We start from the raw sequence: 22,634 nt of genomic DNA, 5'->3' as shown, positions 1-22,634 counted from the left end.
AGTGCAACCCAGCAGCTGACAGCAGAGGCAGCTGACCACAGAGGATCAGATTTCTCACCCCTCCAGGCTTCACCACCACTCCCTCCCCAACACATTTCCAAGGAGAAGAAGCTTAAGTTTCTTCACAGACCAGAAGGCAATTTGTAAAAGAAACAAAATTCAACTATGAATCATAAAATAAACTATTACTTGCACTAAATCCATAGTCAGAGATTATAGCCAATTAATTTAATTGTTTCCCTTTACATTTCACATTGATCTCCCAGCACCTAATGGCATGTTCCACACATAGTGTGTACTCTGTAACTATTTAATGCAATGCATTGATTCACATGGTTGTATGTTTGTACAACTATCTGAGGACATCTCTCTCTTTTCCCACACTCCAGTGGTTGCCACTAGCCACACATGCCGGTTGAAGACATGAAATGTGGCTAGTCTGAATTGAGATGTGCTGCATAATGAACACATGAAATTTTGAGGACTTAGCATAATAACAAGAAAGTAAAATATCACACTGATATTTCTTTAATGATTGCACATTGATGGTATTTTAGACATATTGAGTTAAGTAAAAGTATATTATTAAACTGCATCTTACTTGTTTCTTTTTACTTTTAAAAAATGTGCCTACTAGGAAATTAAAATTTTCCAGTGTGTCTCACATTTTATTTCTATTGGACAATACTGCTCTCTATGCTCATTCATGTTGATCTCATTTACTTTTACCAGAGTAATCACCATCACTGCTTAATTTTTTCCATGTGGAAAATAATCAAAATTAGAATTTAATTTTTCCATTTGGACACTCAGTGATTATATGTCTAGCATTTCCTGACAGGGTATACTGAAAATTACAAAGAAAAAAAGAGATGTCTTACATCTCATTTCCTGATAATTGGGAATGATCAGTCAGTCTGTAATTTGTACAAAAAAGGAACAGATTTTCTTTTTAAAGTAATTAATACCTCTGATATTTACTTTAAAATGCTTGATGACTAATTGAATATAATCAAGAAATTTTCACAAGTGAAAGAGGCATGAGAAAAAAAATCTGATTTTTCTAATTTCATTAGATATATCTAGTTCATAACTTTATATGTGTAGTGATATAAAAATAGAACAATTTTATTTACCAAGGGGCTAGCTATTAAAGTAAAGGAAACTACAGGGACAGTGCATTAATCGAGGGATAATATAGCACCTGAGAGGCTACACTTTAGTCCTGAAGTTAGCCATTAACAAAGGAACTGTGACCTTCATTTTGATCAGTCAACTGGGTGTCTCACAGGTTTCTCAAACTAGTATATCCAAGAAGTATCCAACAGTATCACATGCTATCCAGACAAAATCACAATGCCAAGAACACGTTTATTTTGCAAATGACGATAAGGTAGGTGCTGCTAAGGCTGATATGGGTGATGCTAGAAGTGAGGAAGAGAAAGTAGATAGAACAAATATTGAAGAAGCTGGACAAGAGGATAATGAGGTGAAAGTAGCTAAAAATAGGATCATTTATTCTTTTATTTTGGTTTTTAAAAAAATCATTGTTAAGTTAAACATGCATTGTGCTAAATATTGGGGATAGAAAAGTGAAGGAAACAATTTGTCTGGTGGGAAAGATAGGTAATACATTATAATAAATTTTAAAAGTTAAGATAGCCCAGCAGGAGTGGCTCAGTGGTTTAATGTCAACCTATGAACCAGGTCACTGTTCCATTCCTGGTTGAGGGCTCCATCAGTGGGGGGCCTGCAGGAGGGAGCCAATCAATGATTCTCTCATCATTGATGTTTTCTCTCTCTCTCTCTCTCTCTCTCTCTCTCTCTCTCTCTCTCTCTCTCTCTCATAGATTTGTCGCAAGGTTCGCAGAACATTGAAGAAAATAAAGAATCCTTTCGTTTATTGAAGATCATTTCTTGAGTCCTCACTACATTGTGCGAGAAGCATTCTAGTGAAGGTGCTTCTAGGGGTAGAAATCCAGGTAACAAGGATGGAGCTCCCCGGCTGCTCAGAAAACACCAGTTGTATAATTAGCTGTTACCTGAGGAAAAAAAAAAAAAAAAAAAATGTTGGCTAAGGCAGAGGACTTCTAGAAGGAAATGCAGTGGACAGGTCAGGAAGAGCATGGGCTCTTTACTATGACTCCCCAAATTGCTTTTGGTGCAATCACAGGGGAATGCAGCGTCAATTTTATTAAAATTATCTGCAGTACAAACCCACACGCTTTTCATTATTAAAATATGGATGCATCGTGTAGTTGATGCAATAGCATATTTGGGCTCTCAGACGACCTAGGTCAAGACACCTGGAGGACACAGACCATTTTGAGCTGCCAGAGAAGTGTGAGAGGTGAGTTCTCGGACTGGGGAGAGGCTGCAATGCAGGGGTCAGGGTGCCTGCGCTCCGTCCCGCCCCGGATCCCCCAAACACCCCCCACCTGGCGCCTTTCCGGTCACCTGACAGCGAGCGCCTGTGCTCAGGAACTGCCCTTCTCACTTCCGGCGTCTAGTTGCCAGGACAACCCTCTTCCGCCCGCGCGCCTGCGGCCTCCCTGCTATTGGCTGAGAGTGCGTAACGTGCGTCTGACGTCAGTACGCGGCGCCACCGGACCGGGAGACCACCGGAAGCCGCGATTTCCGCACGCTCGGGCCGGGGGCCGCGGGAACCGTGGCTGTTGGCCGAGCGGGCGCTGGTCCAAAGCCCCATCCGGGGCGGCGGCGGGTGTGCAGGTCGCAGCGGGAGCGACGCGCGGTAGGAAGGAGTCCCCGGAGCCGGGACCGGGGATCCCGCGACGCCGCCCGTCTCTCCGGGCCGAACCGCTTCCTCCCTGGCCTGTTGCTAGGGCCGCCGCGCCGCGTTGCGAAGGACCTGGTGACGCTGGGAGCCGGGAGCGCGCCCGGAATCTTCCGGGTCGGACTTTAGCCCGTAATAGCCTTCATTTGTCTTAAATGAATGCTGCCTTTCCCTTCTCCCCATTCCCCTTTTTTTTTTAAATCTGTTTCTCCCCCGCCCCCGGCCCCCAACACACCCTTATTTTCATTTTCCAACTCTGACAACACCCTGACCCTGAATTGATCGTAGGTATTAATAGATGTGTGGTATTGGAGGAGGAGAGGCTAAGAAATTAAGAAATTGGAAAGCGAATTTAGGACCCTTAATATTGGCTCATTAATTTAACTTTTGGTCAAAAGGGGTTGAGAAAGATGGATCCTGGGCTCTGTCGCTGTACGGTGGGATTTAAGGAACCTCAGAGATGGGACATGGCATCTTCTTTAGTTGGGGTGCCTATTACACCTTTGGAACTTTCTAAACATTAGGAAATAGGAAATAATGTGGTGGCGTCTGCCCCTGAGAATTTAGCCAGCAGTTTCGTGCGGTGGTCTCAAAGCGGGGTGTGGAAGAAAGTGCATGTAGGGAAAGAGATGGGATTTATGAGCTGTCCTAAACAATAGGGGGAGGAGGGGCTGTGCTTCCCTTGGGTTGACACAGTTGCCTGCAGCCTCTGTACATCATTTGCAGCAGCTAAGGAAACCTAAGGGAAAAGTGAGGGCCCTACAGTGGAGCCTGAATTCTTTGTTCTCTGATATTGTGACATAGTTTAGGTGTTCTGGTTAAGTGGATTTGTGGATTCTAGAATCTATTTAGAATCTTTATCTTTAAAGAATGAAGATTTTGCCCAGCTGGGTGTAGCTCAGCGGTTGAGTGTAGACCCAGGAACCAAGAGGTCACCGGTTCCATTCCCATCAGGGCATATGTCCAGGTTTTGGGCTCAATCCCCAGTAGGGGGCGTGCAGGAGGCAGCCAATCAATGAGTCTCATCATTGATGTTTCTATCCCTCTCTCCCTTCCTCTCTGAAATAAAAAATATATTTTTAAAAAGGAATGAAGATCTTGTACCGTTTATAAAACAAAGCAATTCTTTATTTTTCTCTTCCAATATTACTCCTTTACACTGCCCTCTTTATGTTATTTAGTGAAAAAGCACTCAAAAGGGTGGTTGAGCATAAGATGAATTAAGCATAATTGGAAAGTTCTGCAAGGAAAGAGAGTAATCAAATAGAAATAGGAAGGATCTTGAGATTGAAGGCGGGCCTAGAAATACTAGCAGGCAGTTGGCTATGAGTCTGGGTGTGTGTGGTGGAGGATTCCTTTGTAGAGATTTAAATTTAGAAATCGTTTGGTGAATCAGGAAATCATAGTCTCTGAACTAGGCCTCTTTCGTTAACAGAAAAAAAGTAAATATGGAAGAAGGAGAGGTGAACCACCCTTCGCTGGTGAGCAACTTGATATCTGATCATGTTTATTCAACAACAGCCCTGATCAGCTTGATTTGATTCTCCCTTTTAGGAGATTAGGAAACCAAGGTTAGGAAAAATACTCTTCCTGAATTCATAAACCTCATAATCGGTAGAAATGAGATGCAAACTGAGATCTGAGCCCAGAACTGTACCTCATTACACCATGTTGAACACATCTGTAGGGCTGAGTGTAGGAAGCAAAGGAGAAAGAAGCAGCAACCATCAAAATTTTTCTGCCTGAAGGACCAGAAAACTACTGGTGGTACCTTGAATTAACAAGGGATTTATAATTAAATGTGTGTGATAACCTCTGGTTTGGTTATGTTCAGGATAAGGAGCTTGTGATGCATGGAGTAGGAGAGTTCGTTACGTTATTGGCAAAGTAGGACTTGATGTGCAGGTGTTGCTATTTAGAACTTGGGAAATTTAGAAGCCAGAGAAGATGGAGACCATAGGGCACATGTGTCAAACACAAGGCCCGCGGGCCAAATCCAGCCCGCCAGGCCTTGCAATGTGGCCCGTACCGTGCTGTCATCACTGCACTCCGCTGTCAGTTTATGACATTGTCAGTTTATGACTGTTCAGTAAACCATTCGGCCCGCGATTTAGGCTGGATTTTAGATTTTGGCCCCTTCTCTGATTGAGTTCGACACCCCTACCATAGGGGATTTGCCCACCACTCCTTTCAAAAATGTAGTCTATGTTTTCTACATATAACTAGAAGATTGTGACTGAGTATCTAACAATGTATTTTGATAATTTGAATGAAAAAAATGTTTACTTTTATACATTGTTTTATATCTTGTTTTTAATTTGCTGTTACTGATGTTATTGAAATTTATATAATATTTTTCTCATTAATCTTTCCAGGCATTTTGCTCCTTACCATAGCTTTTCTCTATTATCTTTTACTGTATTTTGTACTCTATTCTGCTTTAGTCTGTATATTGTTAGTGAATTTCCCTTCTTAAAAATTTGTGACATCAAGTTTCCTATAACTTGCAGGAGTGACGGGAAGCAATGCAGAAATCAGAGTGCCATGGAGACACACAGCTGAGAAGCAGAGTGACAGGTACCCAGCATGGCTTTTTAAAGGAAGAGGTGAACTTTATATTAATGATACATTCTGTTACACACAGGAATGTGGGGTGACCTTTAGAGTTTTTTCCCCTGATGGCGGGGCAATTTGCATATTAGGCAATTTGTGTATATATATATATATATATATATATATATATATATATACACACACACACACACACACACACACACACACACTTTTGTTGTTGTTGATTTTCTGTTTTTTTGTTTTGTTTTCTAGGTAATGATGATCAAAGGACATCCTCAAGTCCACAGAGAAAGCCTAGGACTACAGTTCAACGAAGCAAATCCTCATCCTCATCATCAGCCAGTTCTCCAGATGCTGCCATAAAAGTCCATCCTCGACCAAGTGATAAGCTTAACCCTAAAACGATTAACCCAGTAAGTACAAAAGAAATTTCTGACTCAGTACGTTTTTCTAAGTAGTATGCAGTTGGCTCACTATTGAACCATTTGAATTATGTCTTCAGTCTCTTTTGAGGTAGTGCTGAAGGAAGGGCATATGATAATGATGGTGAAGAATGGAGAGGATATGGGAGTGGAGGTGAGAGGGTGTAACCAGTTTTGGTCTCTTCTGTCATTCTTGGATGAGTTTTTAGAATACAAACTAAATTGCTTTATTTTTTATTTTTTATTTGTTATGGTTATTTGACTTTCTAATACCAAGGAATAAACTTGTACTTAATTGCTACAAGATGAATTATATGCTCCCATAGTTGCATAAAGGTCTCTAACCATTTTTCTGTGGTCTATAAATTTGCTCCACCAGAAATCCTAACTATAGTACTAGCCCCCTTTTGCCTTTCACAGCGATTTAACCAACATCAGATTTAGGCACATAAAAATATGTAATTGTGTATAGATTAAAGAATTATCCAAATATGAACACATCCGTGCCACACTCCTGGGTGTTTGGCCCAACCTTGCATACGGTACTCTGATAGTGGTTTCAGCCCTTGAAAGGGATTATGAGGATAGCTGATACTCTGATTTTGACAGCAGGTAAAACATAGCAAATACCTAAGCAAGGATATAATGGAAGTATGCAAGGGCACAGGACATTATCTGACTTAGAAAAGAAAAACAAAAAATAGTTTGAGGATCTGTCTTCCTTTGCTTCTTTCTAGAACCTATACAGTGGCCAGGAAATTGAAACCCTGAAGAATTCTCTGATACCTTCCTGCTGTTGCTTCCTTCCCCCCATATTTAATTGAGGGAATTTGCAGCCCTAATTTGTCTTAATTTTTTTCCCAATGTAAGCAACACTTTTCCAGTTAATTTTTTTTATCTGATATGATTCCTACTTCCTACTTGAAAACAATCTTTAAAACATATTTCTCTTAGTAGGAATTATAACTTGATGAATGAAATATTATTATTGCTGTGAATTACTATACAGAATACTACTATGGATTGGGCTTTGCAAATGAATCTTTTATTATGGCATTTTATTTTAATGAAATTTCATATCTATTTTTACTGAAAACATATTTTACTAGAGAGCAAAGGACTAATTTTGAACTTAAGCTTGTATATTTCTGAGTCACTGCATATTATTAAAAATGTTTGTAGCTATTCATCTGTAATAAGTTTCTACTTTGTAATTTAAACAACTGTTTCTTTTGATTATAATGAAAGTACCATATTGTAAAATATTTACTTTTGGTACCTTTAAGTCTCTGATCAATTAAAACTATTTTTGCTGTGATTGTTTAACTGTTATGATTGATCATCTCTTAAATTGCCTTTTTGAGTAGGTCCAGAATTAACCTATTCTTAAGGTACTAGTAATATAGCAAAACTAAAAGTAGTGAAGTTACATATCTAAGCATACATACCTGGTCCTATGTTTGTGAGAGTCTCGCTCAGTCTCCAGCTCTCTCACCCCTGTCCAATGGAAGCCTTTAATTTTTATGGAGACATAAAGCCATTTGAGAAATGACAGTTTCTCTGACCATCCAGACCATGTATAATTAGCTGGAGGACAAGTAGGAAATGTGCTGAGAGTTAAAAACAAATAATGCTTTCCCTCACTTAACACGTTCTCCACCTGCTTCTCATTTTGGACAGTTACAGTAGGGAGGGGATGGAAAGATGTTATCTTATTATATTTATGATATTTGTATTTGTCTATGTTTTATTTATTATGTGTATGGTTTCATGCATCCTCACGCCTTCTGAAACAAGTTAGGGGTGAAAGAAAATACAGAAAGTGTGTTTGTGTGTTCAGTCCTGAGAACTGATAAATTTTCTCAGTTGTGCTGAGTAGAATGATGCACTGGAAAGTTGGAAATGGCTTGAAAGTCAGGGTGTTCGTTTGCCTCTGACCTGAGCAGAATTAAAATTGATTAGATATCACAAAGTGGAGGTGATCGTAATGTGTTATTTACTGTTTTGTGTCACATTTTATTTCAGTTTGGTGAACAGTCACGAGCCCCTTCTGCATTTGCAGCTGTTTATTCTAAAGGTGGTATTCCTTGCAGGTAAAATCAATACAAGTTATAACTCACCATGTTATTACAAATAATTGGGTAAGATCAATACGGTATTCAGTTTAAATTTATTGCAAGTTTTATTTACAAGGGATGTTGAACTAAAGGTGACTTACACTTTGGGGCTAATGGGTTGGTATCCTGGGACATTGTTAAAGAAAATAATTTTAGTTCCAAAATAGAATTACCCATAGATATAATAGGTTTGAAGTCATGGTTTCCTATATATTATAAAATAATACTAATATGGTTATATTCCAAAAAGAGTATCTATGTCTTAAATAATCACTGCTTATTATATAATTACTAGAGGCCCAGTGCATTAATTTTTGCATGGTGGGGTTAGACTGGGCTGGTTGGAGGGAAAGGGACTTGGGAGGTTGGCCGGCTGGCCCCACCCCCCTGGTCAAATTCCTGGTGGAGGGGCAATTTGCATATTAGGGGTGTGTGTGTGTATGTGTGTGTGTGTGTGTGTGTGTATATATATATGTGTGTGTGTGTGTGTGTGTGTGTGTGTGTATACATACACATACACACACATACATATTAGTGGCCCGGTGCACGAAATTCGTGCACGGAAGTGTGTGTCCCTCAGCCCAGCCTGTACCCTCTTCAATCTGGGACCCCTGGATCTGGCCTAAATGGGCAGTCGGACATCCCTCTCACAATCCAAGACTGCCAGCTCCCAACTGTTCGCTTGCCTGCCTTCCTAATTGCCCCTAACCACTCCGCTGCCAGCCTGATTGATGCCTAACTGTTTCCCTGCCAGGGATTTTCCCTAACTGCCCTCCCTTGCAGGCCTGATCACCCTTAACTATCCTCCCCTATATGCCTGGTTCCCCCAACTGCTCTATCCTTCAGGTCTGGGTTCCTCCCCCATAACTGTCCTTCCCTGCAGGCCTGGCTCCTCCCAACTTCCCTCCCCTGTTGGCCATCTTGTGGTGGCCATCTTGTGTCCACATGGAGCAGCCATCTTTGACCTCATGGGACAGCCATATTGTGTGTTGGAATGATGGCAAATTTGCATATTACTCATTTTTAGTTAGAATAGAGGCCTGGTGCACGAATTGGGGCTGGCTGATTTGCCCTGAAAGATGTCTTGGATCAGGGTGGGGGTTCCCTTGGAGCATGGGGCAGCCTGGGCGAGGGGCCTGTGGTGGTTTGCAGGCCAGCCACGCCCCCCTGGTGACCCAAGCAGAGGCCCTGGTATCTGACATTTATTTATCTCTCTCCATAGCTGGGGGCAACCCAAGCCACCTGCTCTCTTCATGGCTCTCTCCATGGCTGCCTCCATTTTTGTTGTGATTTATTTATCTTCTACAATTGAAACTTTGTAGCCTTGAGTGGAGGCCAGGGCTGGCCAGGGAGGGCGGGAAGCTTGGCCTCCTCTATTGCTGGGGAAACCCAAGCCTCCTGATCTTTCCATGGCTACATCCATCTTGGTTGGGTTAATTTGCATACTCACTCCTGATTGGCTGGCGGGTGTGGCTGGTGGGCGTAATGTAGGTATGGCAACTTGCATGTTTCTATTTTAGTATAGATAAATATTGTTCTTGTTACATTCACTGGTTTTATATTTTAGGTTGGTCCATGGTTCAGTAAAACACAGATTACAGTGGGACTCTCCTCCTGAAAATCTTTCCTTTGATCCTCTTCTTATTACTTTAGCTGAGGTAAATCAATACTCCCATCTCCTGAGTTTTTATGGGGGAAAATCTCTTACAATTGCAGTAAAACTTATAACTCATCAGTAAATCTCATTTTTCACTTTTGAAATCAGAGCTAAACAATAACTAAATATAATTGGCAGATGATTATTAGAAACTAATCAGATTTATAAACATGAGATTAATCTACAGGGATTTGTAGGTAAGTGGTTGAAATATTCATACTTAACTCCAAGTATAAAAATACTTAGAATCATAATATGGAGGAAGATTTTTGTTGAACTAGTCAAATTAGGAGAACATCATTGGGTTAAATAACTACATCAAATAACAATGAATAGTTGGTCTCTCTGTACAACCAGTCCTATTTAACACTGTATTTCTTAGGAAATTCTTATTAACTACTTAATGTTATGTTGTAGAATTTCCAGGATTTTGCCTACTTTTACATCTAAAATAACACATCATGGAGATGTTTTTATAGGTTTTCTTAAAAAAAAAACTTCAGATAGGTTCCTTTATATTATTTAACATTTGTGTCAGGAAAACAAATTGTAAAATCAGAGTAAAGGGTCCACTAATTATGCATTTATAGAGTTGTGTTTATAAATACACATTGTAGACTAATCTTTGTGCTTTCAGGCAGTGTTTGAGTTTGTACCAAATGCCTTTAGAATCCTAGCCAGTTTTTCTCTTCCCTTTTCTCTTTATTTTTGTTTACATTTCTTTTCCCTCCCTCTCCCTTTTCTCTCTTTTCTCCCTGCCTTTCTTTCCTTTTCTAAAATGCCCTAAAATATATACATTTTTTGCATGTCTTTTTTTCCTTATTTTTCTTTCATTTTTTTATTGTTTTTCTTTTTCCCCCTTCCTCCTTCCCTTTTTTTCTGTAGATAAAGATCATTTCTGTCTTATATGTCTTTTATTCCACAATCTATCTGTTTAATTAAAAGTGCAATTACTGAAATTCTATATTGTGATTAGGAAAACAATAATAATAAACTTGATTTTCATTTACATGAGTAAGGCTTCAGTTTTTCTTATTAGCATAATCATGTGGGTTGTTTGTGTTGTCTTTGGCAGGGTCTGAGAGAGACGAAACATCCATACACCTTTGTTTCAAAGGAGGGTTTTAGAGAATTACTCTTGGTCCGCGATGCTCCTGAAAAAACTGTGCCTTTGCTTCCTAGACTGAGTCCTGTGCTGAAGGCGGCTCTGGTATGTGCTTTATTCTTTAGACTTTCTCTGGCCATTTAAGATATTTTATGTCTTCCAAATTATATGCAAATTAGCTTTTTACCTGTGATTTTGAAGTGTATGCAGAATTAGGTCACTGTTCTTCAGGGCCAGATGATTACTTACTTGCAAACACTGTTAAGAGGATGTACTAAAAGTAAAATGGGGCATTTTGAGTAATTAGAGACAGTAATGAACCTCAAAGCAGTCTTTCTGCAGGCTGCGATAGATCTTAATGTTTCAGTCAAGCTGAAAATTTGTGTGTTGCTTCTACATGTCCTGCATTAAAGGCTATTTTTAAAATTCTGGGTTTGGTTGATTATCTTCTAATGCGAATATTCATTCTCTTCCCCCCCCTCCCTCCCCCCACCGGCTTCTCCTTTCTCCTGAGGTCTCCTTCCTTTTTCTCTTCTTTCCCTTCCTATCCCTATACTCCTGACCAACTAACCCTTCACAGGCCCATTCGGATGATGAAGTGTTTGAAAGGGGATTGAATGCTCTGGTGCAGTTGAGTGTCGTCGTGGGTCCTTCTCTAAATGACCATCTGAAACATCTGCTTACCAGTGTAAGTACTGAAAAGATCAGAGAGCAGCTGTGAATGTGTATCATGCATTGTCTCTATCTCTTCATAAAGTAATGGCATCAAATGATTCAAAACCTCAAAAAGAGAAAACCAAAAAACTCATCATCCTAACCAAAATCATTATAGTGGTGCATGAAACATTTTACTAGGGAGAGGGTACTCTTTAAACATTTTCAGAGGAAAGCACCTACATGAGCAGAATTTAGAGATGCAATGCACCCACATTAATGAGCAATGTAATGGGATCAGGCCATGTTGATTAGCTATGATGTATAAGCCGAGTTTATCTCCCCTTTTGAGTACTGGGGGGACCACAGTTTGCATTGTGTGATTTCCCTCTTTGCTCTGTGATTCTCCTCTCTCACCTGTACACACCAGTCATTTCCCCCTGCAGTCAGAGGCCCATTCTGGACACACCTAGGGACACGTGCTCTTGTGGTTCCTAGTCTCACTGCCCTCTCACTGTTTTACAGTTATTCATGTAGATGCTCTCTTTGTTGTCTCTTCCCATTTTTACTATTGGAAGCACATGTGTTTAGAGGCTTAGCTTTTCATCATGGTTCTCCAAACGCTCTTGCAAGTTACCAAATGGAAAAAATATGCAATGTCATAGAAAACTTACTCTGGATACCACATTGTAGAATATTTTATAGGATTGGCATTATTAGAAATAATTAAATGAATGGATTTATTGCCCCAGCAAATAGAGTGGCATCTATTTCAATGATATTTCCTGAAAGAAGCCTAAAACAAGTGGTGTTTGTACTGTTTGTATTTATACAGAAAAGGTTCAGTGACATTATTTCTAGTTAACTTACTTTTTAGTGAAGCTTTACTTACACTTAAGGTAAATATTACTATTTTTTAAAATCATTTCATTCCCCCAATCTTATTTTTAAAGCTATTCAAGAGACTAAGGGACAAGAGGTTCAAAGAGCCGATCACGAATGCATTGCAGAAGCTGGAGCAGCATGGTGGAAGTGTAAGTAGGACAGTCTTACTTCAGTCCTGATTGTGTTCTTACCTTTAGTCATTTTGCAAATTGGACTGCATAATGCATTACCTCTTCATTGGCAAGTAGCCATGTGGAGCTGATAGTGCTATCCATGTGATATCCATGAATTTGTCTTCCTGGGCCGCAGGCTTCTGAGTATTGGGATTCCGCCCCGGGTTGTGTGAACACAGGGCCTGTATGCTTCCTCTGTGCTTACTGTGTGGCAGTCGTGTGAGGCAGCTTTACAGCTTGTTTTCTTTATTTGGGGTGTCTTTGCTTTGACCATTTCAAAGTTCATAAAACTGCAGGATTAATGTAGAGAGCTCATTGAAGAAAGAGTACTTTTCCTTTCATTTGCTATCTTTTCTGCCTAAAAAAATTGTAATTTTCCCATAAACAAAGATTGAAATGAGATTTCCAAATGGCTTTGATATGTCTGCAAGTGCACGCTTGCTGGAACGTAAGCACGTGTGTGTGCAGCACACAGGGCTAACTCAGTTAATTATTTTAACTGGCAAAAAGGTGAGGGAATGTAGGGGATTTCATTATCTGTGTGCTATCAAATAACTAGGTTGAGCTTTCATCTTTTGAAAGAAGTGTTCAGATAATGTAGTCTTGCAAATATTTCCATAAAGCCATGTTCCCATTTTGATTTGGAGCTTACATTTAATTGGAGCTTAGTGAAGAGAGTTACATGTGATTATCTTAACATTGCACAACTTAGTCTCATTCTAGGAATGTTCAAAAGGAATTAATTATGAAGAAATGTGTAAGATCATATAGTTTAAAATGGCAGATATTTTAGTTCAGCTTTACTTACTTTACTCAATTTTATCAACTTCTGGGTCCCAGGCAGAGAATTAGCATTCAGACTCCTTGTGGTGATGCACAAAACCGTCCCCTAGCCAACCCCGTGTCTGTCCTCAGCAGAAGAGAAATTTGTATTGCTTGCATATGTGTTTGCTGCTCTGAGAACCAGAATGGAAAATGAATTTCTAGTGAAATGCAAGTAAACAGATGCCTGCTATTGATGACATAGCTTTTCAATCTGAAACTCTTCCTAGGTGTTCTTCACACATTCTGTGGACTGGTGTGGGGAAGGGGCAAGTAGAAAGGGGCAGGTCCAGTAAGTCAGGATGTGCCTGCAGAGGAGGAGATAGCTTGTGCATAAAGTTTAGAAATAGCACAGTAAGATTTGGAGGGGGAACACCTGGGGTGTAGTTGATCAATCCGGGGTCTCAGATAGCTAGCAAGGGAGTAACTCTTTTGCTGCTCAGACTCATTGTTTTGAATCATGCTAATACAGAATAAACAAAGATTTTGAAGTCATAATATCTTACGTAAGATTTTAACAGTAATTGATGTATTTGCAAATGTTCTTTACAATTCCATCAATTATTACATAACATATGATCACATATCAAAGTGTTTCCCTGGGCTGATGACTGTTGTACTTGCTTTGGATACTTTGTAGTTCTTCATGAAAGTAAGGGATGCTCTTCTTCCCCTTCTAAAACGTAAAGGTTTATTTTCCTTCCTCTTTATTTAAATATTTAGAGATGAGTCTTTAAAAAAATGTTCTCAATATGGTAGTTTCTCACTTCTAGGGCCTGAAAATATCACAATAATGGAAAGACTCAACTTCTGGGGGAAAAACAATAACAGCTACAGATAGTCACAGTGTCATTTTCTTACAACTAATCCATTTATAACCCACCTTAAATGGAGAGTAGTTCATTCTGAGCTTGTGTTTTTTTTTCTAGTTGATATGCACATTTGTCTTAGGTACATAATTCACACACACACACACACACACACACACACACACACACACCTATCTTTATTGAATATGTGGAGAAATATTACATTCTGGATATTTTATTGAGTACTTTTTAGACATTAAAATCATTTAATGCTTACTACACCCCTCAGAGGAAGGTTTGGCTGTTATCCCCCTCAAAAGATCTAGAATCTGCAGCACAGAGATACAACTACCCCGGATTTGATAGGAAGTGACTGAATTTATGCTGGTGGTCTGATTGCTAACTACTATGGTTACATATTTTTTAAAAACAGTAAAAGATAATCTACAGTTTATTTAACTCAGAAAAAAAGTTTCACTTCTTCTCATTTCATCATCCTATTCTTACCCCGTTTGAATTTTGGATACTTTTTGAGGCATGCTTTTGGAAATATAATATTATTAGGGGAAGTCTACACGATACTAACGGGGCTTTCTTTCTTTCTGTTGACAGGGAAGCCTTATCATCATCAAAGCTAAGATTCCAACATACTGCTCCATAAGTTGTTGAAGAAGGGAGCGACAGATCTTCCTGCCTGGTGACAGGTGTTACACGCTGGCCGTGGGTACCTGTGGGGCCGACTCAGTTCACTGCAGGCTATTCTTTTGTAACCACAGCCACCATTCATCATTTACTAGTTTCAGATGAATATGCACAATTCCACTGAATCACAGTAAGTTATTCCACAGCAAAAAAGGATGGTTAATAGTGGAAAGGAATTTAAGAGGTTCTATAATAGGACAGTTTTGTGGGGTTTATTTTTCATATTTATATGGTTTGTGTCAACAGCCATTATTGGGTTTATGGTATAAGCATTCGTATTTATTTTCTAGTGCCTTTTGTTTATAACAGCCCTTTTGCAATCAGTTTACAGCTGTATCTTTACTTCTAGATATTTTGCCATTTCTGGATTTAATATTTATCAAGGCTATGGAAATTTAAAATAGTGGGCATTTGTGAATTCACTATTTATTATTATTTGTAAATATCTTTTATAATGTAGAATGCTTAGGAAAAGTTCTTTCCAGAGTATTCTAATTTAACAATTTTTTTTAATGTGTAAATTCTCTTAAAAGTATGTTGTTTATGACAACTCGTTAAAACTATCTAAACTCTAGGTGTCAATTGTATTAAACAAATGTTATTTTTGTATTTCATAGTCTGAATTCAGTACATGAAGAGATTCAGAAAGTAAAATGTTCATTCTATGCAGTCAGTGATTTTGTGCTTGCTTATATTGAATTAAATTTAAAAGGCTTTTGAAATTTACAGGCATCGTCCTGGGTGTTGATGCAGTAGAAGCTGACTCTGGATCATATCCAAGAGGAAGGAGGAGAAGAGAAACAGATAAGAGAATAAGGAATAAGACCTTACACCTCAAGGGCAAGAAGGGAGCCCATAGAAACGAGTCGTCGCACCAAATCCAAGGGACATGAGGGGTCACTCTTACATAGGGGCAGTGATAGCATATTCCAGAAGCATCAGAGGAAACCAGTACCTGGAGTGACCTCTTGGCAATCTCACTTTAGTCTCCAGCTGTAACTGAAAAGAATGCAAATAATTTCTGAAGCATCGTAGTTGCAGAAGTGCTCGTCTTCCTTCAGATCTTATGTGCTTCCTGGGTCCCTGCCTGGTATACTCTTTCCTCAGGTCTCACTTGTCACGTCCTCGGGTCATATTAGCTACAACGTCTGCCTGCCCTAATCTCGCTCTAACTCTCTCTCATTGCACTCAGCGCCACCTAAGCTAAAGATACCTACAATCTAAAAGATACCATAAGCAAAAATATTGTTAATCTAGTAATTATAAAATTTGTTGGAATAAAGACCTATGAGATACAGGAGAGTTATAAACATTTTATTTGCTTTATTTTTTTCTTTTTGAAATACAAAATGTGCACGTTGAGTTTACACAAACACGCGATGGCGAGTTTCAGTGTACATGTATTGTACTACTCTTAATTCTACACTGGTGATAGCAGGGCAGCTTTCCACATCCTATCTCTACACCAGAATAGATACCTGATTTATTGTTGCAAAGACAGTTGCAAGTTTCCTCCTACAGTAACCTCTTGGTCTTGGTGATATTTCTGCAAAACAGGGAAGGTGTGTGTCTCTTTAGTCATGTTATGGCAACTTTACAATTTTGGTTTGAGAGTGTTAAAAAGAATCTGTATGAGAAGCTAAATCATAACACCTTCCAGATGAGTTGCTTAGCACTTGATATGTATCAATATTTTCAACTAAATTTTGGAATTGGAGTTCTGGCTATAATGGAATCACTGGAGCTTTCAAAGTGACTTCTGCCTGCCGTTTCTTCCTAGCACACGTTGGAGTAGTTGGGTGTCTTTGCCCTGATGGCATGTAGCATAAAGGTGCCATGAGAGAGTCCAGGGAGGAGATGCAATAGGCTTTTAATGCTATTAAAATGGCTCCTCATTGAGCATTACCAGGACTGGAGGACAGATGTTGTGACCTTTCGCATGTACCAATAAACACCCTCACTGTGTCTCCCATCTTCTTGGGCTTTCACTTAGTGACTATAGAATAAACAGTTAACCTGTCAAATTGAGCAAACCCAAAATTATAAACATCATATAGGCCTTGTCTTGATATGTATTTATGAAAAATTAAGAAATGCTTATTAAATAAGTTATTTGGCATATATGGACATCTGGTGATCAACTAATTTGTTTCATACTATTTAGAAAACCGCCAGATAGATGAATGTCTTTTAACAGGAGGCAGCAAATTCATAGGAACTGGGACTGTTGCTTTCTTAAAGTGTGGTAGTCTTGTTCACTTAAGTCCACAGTGGAATTATAGCACACAAACCTGAAAATTAATTTCTGGAAATTAAATGCAGATGCCAACATTGTAGAAAACCATTTAAAATCCTGGGGTTGAATACCTTCAAAGGGGCAGCAGAAAACATTTTAAAGTCACTGATAATGTGAAAGCCTCAATGATCCCATGGCTAAAGTATCAGTAAACCTATATGCCAGATTCTATTATTTTTGAATATCCACACGGTGTGAAATGACTTAGACCATCCCATGAAATTTGCATTATGAAAAGGAGGCAAATTGAAAAGTGGAGAACTCAAATCTTTTGGGGACTGCTTCATATGAAAACAAAGCTGGTTTGCATAATATGCCTCAGAGTCAAGCTGAGCAGTCTATGCTAAAAGTGGCAGCTCCCACTTGTGTGGTAGGATCATTCACATTTGTCTGAGGATGGATTTGACAAGTTAAATCACATTTTCAAAGAGCTGCATGGAGCGCATTATGTTTTCATCCTGTAAGGGAGAAACAGCAGGATTAAATTGAGCATATTTCCGAGGCAAGTACAGCAAACCCTCAGCATCACTGATAGTTCCTGTGACAAAGTGAAATGATGTACAGGAAACCAATTCTACCATGAGCTAATTGATATAAACGAGTTAAGTCCCTATGGCATATCAACATTATAACAAAACATTAAATGAACATGAATAACACTCCCACATTATGTTATTTGAGGACCTGCTGCACACACCATTTTCCCTCGAAGTACTGCCATTTTCCAACCATCTGTGCCCCATATAGAAAACTGGAGAGCCCATGTTAGATTTTGTTGAGTCTACCAGACTTTAAATAGTTCATTTAAATCACACTTGGTGTTGCCTTTGCCAGTTTGGCTCAGTGGGTAGACTTGGCCTGCAGACTGAAGGTCCTGGGTTCAAGTCCTGTCAAGGGCATGTATCTGGGTTGCAGGCTTCTGGCCCTGGTCAGGAGCATGTGGGAGGCAACCAACCAATGTGTCTCTCTCATGTTGGTGTTTTTCTCTATTTCTCCCTCTCCCTCTCACTCTCTAAAAAAATCAATGGAAAAAATATCCTCTGGTGAGGATTAAATCACACTTGTTCATAGAGGATATTTCTCAAATCAGATGCCAGAATGAAGAATCAGAGTAAAAAAAGAAAAGAAATGCAAATTTTGGGTGGGTCACAGACTTGAACATATAGAAGGAAACAGAGTTTGTGTGAGTTAAGAGCCAACTTTGTGAAGACTGAAGGTTGGAGCTTTGGGATGTGTTTACACCTGTTTCTGGATGTGTTAGAGCTATTTCTGTGTGGCTGTTATGAGCCTTTAAAAATGAATGGCCTTGCCCTGGCTGCTGTGGCTCAGTTGCTGGTTTGATTCCTGATCAAGAGCACATACCTAGTTGTTAGGGGCCATGTGGAAGGAAGTCTATTGATGTTTCTCTCTATCCCTCCCTCTCTTTCTTCTCTAAAAAAAATCAATCAATTGGAGAAACCAAGATGGCGGCATAAGGTATACACCTGTACATGCTGCCTCTCACAACCACACCAAAACTATAGCTAAAGGATAAGACAACTATCACCCAGAACCACGGGAAAGCTGGCTGAGGAGAAGTTCTACAACCAGAATAAAAGAAAAAATCACATAGAGATTGGGTAGGACCTAAGAGGCACAGAATAGCAGAGGTACGGAAGTGCACGAATAAGGCTGGTGGTGACTAGGTGCACTGTTTTTTTCATTCAGGAAGGAGATACAAGCTCCCTTCTGCTCTGAACTCCAGTTTCCAGAGAGACTCTGGAGATCCAATCTCCTACGGGGAGAAGCTGGACTGTCTGGCTTCAGGTCAGAAAGTGATGGTGACTTTTTCTACAACCAAGATTACTCTACCCAGAGGTGTGAGCAGGAATAATTGTTTACTGCACTGGGGTGCAGGACGTGGAGATGCAGAGACACATAGCTGCTTGCTATGCCCTAGTGATTCCCTGACACCCTACCCACCCAATTTACAAACCTATCAATCTGCACAGCGGCTTTTGCATATGAATTGCCTACCCTTTTGCAGTTTAACCTAACAAACTGCATCTGGGTCAGACAACTCCAAAACTTCCAAACCCCAAACAAAGAGGAGAAATCTGCAGATCTCACTGTAGCTCCTAGTGGGTGGCCTCAGGCAGTAGCTGACTTGCACCTCCTTGGAGATCCAGGAGTTAGTGTACCTAGTGGTCAGTGTGAAACCGTATCAGATTTCAACTCCTCACATCCATAAGTGACACACTCAAGAGGCAGATTCAGTGAGCACCAAAGACCCAATGAAGCAAGTCCTGCCCCATAAGGGTATCTCCAGCACGGCAGTTCTTCCATTATAGATACAGTGGGTCCTCACAGCCAGTTTGCCTGGAGGTCAATTCCTCCCAGTGTACCATTAGCAATCAAGGTTTAACTACAACAAGACTGTGCACCCAGCCCACAAAAGGGTGCACCAAGAGTGTCCACCTCAGGTGATTAGGGAGGCTGAGCCACTGGGCCCTATAGGTCACCTACCACACAGGGAAGCAGCCAAAATGCAGAGACAAAGAAACATCACAAATGAAAGAAATGGAGGAAAGCAAACTACTGAATATAGAGTTCAAAACCACAGTTACAAGATTACTCAAGAATCTTCTAAAAACATCTGAGGAACTTAGTGAGACCTTCAAGGATCTTAATGAGAATGCCTAAATAAATAAATAAATAAATACATACATAAATAAATGGAAAAGGACCAGTCAGAAATTATGCATACAGTGTCTGAAATAAAGAATAATATACAGAAATCCAACAGTAGCCAAGAGGACCCCAAGAATCAAATCAAATATTTGAAATATGAGGAAGCAAAAAACAACCTACCAAAAAACAAAAAGAAAAAAGAACCCAAAAATATGAAGATAGTGTAAGGAGCCTCTAGGATAACTTCAAGCATACCAACATCTGAATTATGAGGGTGCCAGAAAAAGAGAGAGCAAAATATTGAAAACCTATTAGAAGAAATAATGACAGAAAGCTTTCCCTACCTGGTGAAAGAAATAGACTTACAAATCCAGGAAGCGCAGAGAACCCCAAACAAGAGAAATCCAAAGAGGACCACACCAAGACACATCATAATTAAAATGCCAAGGGCAAAAGATAAAGAGAGAACCTTGAAAGCAGCAAGAGAAAAACAGCTGTTTCTCAACAGAAACTTTGCAGGCCAGAAAGGAGTGGCAAGAAATATTCAAAGTGATGAACATCAAGAACCTACAACCAAGATTACTCTACCCAGCAAAGCTATCATTTAGAATTGAAGGTCAGATAAAGAGCTTCACAGAGAAGCAAAGCTAAGGGAGTTCATCACCACCAAACCAGTATTATATGAAATGCTAAAGGGTATTCTTTAAGAAGAGGAAGAAGAAGAAAAAGGTAAAGATAAAAATTATGAAAAACAACTACATATCTATCAACAAGAGAATCTAAAAATCAAATGAATAAAAAATCTGATGAACAGAATAAACTGGTGAATATAATAGAATCAGGGGCATAGAAAGGGAGTGGACTGACAGTTCATGGGGGAAAGGGGGTGTGAGGGGTGCGGGAAAAGATTGGACAAAAATCTTATACCTATGGATAAGGACAGTGGTGAGGGGTAAGGGCATGGGGTGGTGGGGGGCATTGGGTGGAGGGGAGCTATGAAGGGGGAAAAGAGGAACATCGGTAATCTGAACAATAAAGATTTTTTTTTTTAAAAAAAGTAAAAAATCAATCAACTATCTTTTTTTTTTTTTTTTTTTTTTTTTAATGGTCTCTCTGCACCAGAGAAAGAATTGTTTAGGAAAAACCATTGCCCCGTGGCTGTTTGGTTTAGCATATTCCTTAGAAACGTAAGAGTTAGACTTCGGGTATCACAGGGCACTTGGAGACTGCATGTGAATGGTGGCCAGGGAGCTTGTTCTTGAAGGGTAAATGCTAGCCGAACGAATGCTGACTTGCACCCCTTGAAGCCAGGCCACAACAGCAGCACTAGCAGGTTGATTCTCCTAAAGTCCACCAGCTTAAATATGAGTTTAGAAACAAGCAGGTGCCAGGAAAGGGGAAGTATATCAATTCATAAATAGAAAAGCTAAAGCACTACAGACTGCTTTGTCTATATTTATTTTTTAAATTGTGAATTGTTGTTCTAGCCACACACGGGGCCAGAGAATGCTAGGTAAGATGGAACTGGCCTCCGGCCAGGTGAGCCAGCCAGCCTGATTTTCCTTCTGAATTTACGGCTTTTTTTTTTTTTTTTTTTTTTTTTTGTGTGTGACTGAAGACCATTACTGCTTCAACCCAAAGCCATTTCTTTCCCACACATATTAGCACAATGATGTTTATCTGAGAAACTGGCTATAAGACTGGCCTGTGCTGAATACTTAGCAGTCCTGGAATTCTAAAGCTGTGGAAATATGATTGACAATATACATGCTATAGGCTAAGTCTAGGCAAAGAGCAATGTAAATCTCCAGTGTGTTTTATTCTCAATGATGAATACTCTCTAAAGTACTTAGGGAACAAAACTCAGTCTATGTGTGACTTTCGCATCTCCAGGGCTTACCTACACAGCTGTGAGCACTCTACAAATGCCTATCAATTCAATGTAGAAACTGGTGATTATTTAGGGATTGGGCTTACCTCAGCTGTAAAAGCCATAAACTTAGGCCTGGGATCTTTATATTTTTCTCACTTCATGGTGGCTAGTTGGCAATACTCAGTCTAACTGTTACAAAAGCAAAAATGGATGGTTCTTTTACTACCATTACTTACTTTTTGGCAACTTTCGATGAACTCATCTATAGTAACAACTCCATCTTTATTTTTGTCCATTTTCTGTTCAGGAAGAAAAGAATAAAACACTTTATTCAGGTTTCCCCATGATACCCTCACACCTTCACCAAATGAGCTGAAGTTGATAAACAACAACAAAAATAAGCCCTAGCCGGTTTGGCTCCGAGAGTTGGCCTATGAACTGAAGGGTCCCAGGTTCAGTTCTGGTCAAGGGCACATGCCTGGGTTGTGGGGCTTTATCCCCAGTAGGAGGCATGCAGGAGGCAGCTGGTCAATGATTCTCTCTCATTATTGATGTTTTTCTCTCTCATTCTCCCTTCCTTTCTGAAATCAATAAAATATATATATATATAAAAACCACAAAACAAAACCCACTGTTTATTTATTGGGAGGAACTGCCTCAGAACCAACGAGTAATTTCCAACCCATAGGAATCATCTGGCTGACTTCTTCTAGGCTTTTCTTTGTCAACAGAATGTGGTGAAGACCTAGTCACTGACCTAGGTGAAACCCTGCCTTCCAGCCCTGCCAGAACTCTCGCAATTTGCTGAAATTTTGGGGGGCTAATAAGGATTTATAACCTTATAGGGTTCTCATGAGAACTAAACTAAAAAGCAACTACATGTGAAACATGGCAATAAATTAGTATTCTATGTAAGATATTGTGAATGTTCTATAGTTATCAGTATTATAATTATTCAAAACCAAAATTATTAAATTGTTAGGATGATAAATATCCTATCATTTTATCCCTGTCAGTTAAATGCTCTTTTACTTTACATTCTTTTGAATCATCATGACACTTTGAAAACAGTAAATGTTTT

At 39.6% G+C, this 22,634-nt stretch overlaps 2 protein-coding genes across 11 annotated transcripts in view; one reads left to right on the top strand and one right to left on the bottom strand.

The window, feature by feature from the left end:
* Positions 1 to 2,595: 2,595 nt before the first annotated feature.
* On the top strand, positions 2,596 to 16,009 carry PACRGL (parkin coregulated like). Of its 3 annotated transcripts, none has more exons than XM_084898683.1 (10): positions 2,596 to 2,926; positions 5,305 to 5,371; positions 5,621 to 5,781; positions 7,816 to 7,883; positions 9,475 to 9,565; positions 10,640 to 10,774; positions 11,250 to 11,357; positions 12,277 to 12,357; positions 14,625 to 14,844; positions 15,444 to 16,009. In XM_084898683.1, the coding sequence occupies exons 2-9, from the start codon at positions 5,320 to 5,322 to the stop codon at positions 14,679 to 14,681; spliced, it is 753 nt and encodes a 250-aa protein (XP_084754809.1). In that variant the 5' UTR covers positions 2,596 to 2,926; positions 5,305 to 5,319; the 3' UTR covers positions 14,682 to 14,844; positions 15,444 to 16,009. The 3 variants fall into 3 exon arrangements, with proteins under 3 accessions (XP_084754809.1, XP_084754811.1, XP_084754810.1); XM_084898685.1 differs by having other exon boundaries at positions 2,604 to 2,752; XM_084898684.1 differs by having other exon boundaries at positions 2,604 to 2,911.
* A 4-nt stretch (positions 16,010 to 16,013) lies between these two features.
* Positions 16,014 to 22,634, bottom strand: part of KCNIP4 (potassium voltage-gated channel interacting protein 4) — an 899,162-nt gene continuing 892,541 nt past the window's right edge. For all 8 annotated transcript variants that reach the window (XM_084898607.1, XM_084898606.1, XM_084898605.1 and 5 more), the window contains 2 exons: positions 21,790 to 21,852; positions 16,014 to 17,468 (listed from right to left, as the gene is read on the bottom strand). In XM_084898607.1, coding sequence (XP_084754733.1) covers positions 17,421 to 17,468; positions 21,790 to 21,852 — 111 coding nt within the window. In that variant the 3' untranslated portion in view covers positions 16,014 to 17,420. The remainder of the gene's footprint in view (positions 17,469 to 21,789; positions 21,853 to 22,634) is intronic.

The sequence above is a fragment of the Pipistrellus hanaki genome (genome assembly GCF_964339955.1).
Source record: "Pipistrellus hanaki genome assembly, chromosome: 1".
In the NCBI taxonomy this organism is placed as follows: Eukaryota; Metazoa; Chordata; class Mammalia; order Chiroptera; family Vespertilionidae; genus Pipistrellus; species Pipistrellus hanaki.
The sequence above is the reverse complement of the archived record's forward strand: the minus strand, read 5'-3'. Positions and strand labels throughout refer to the sequence as shown.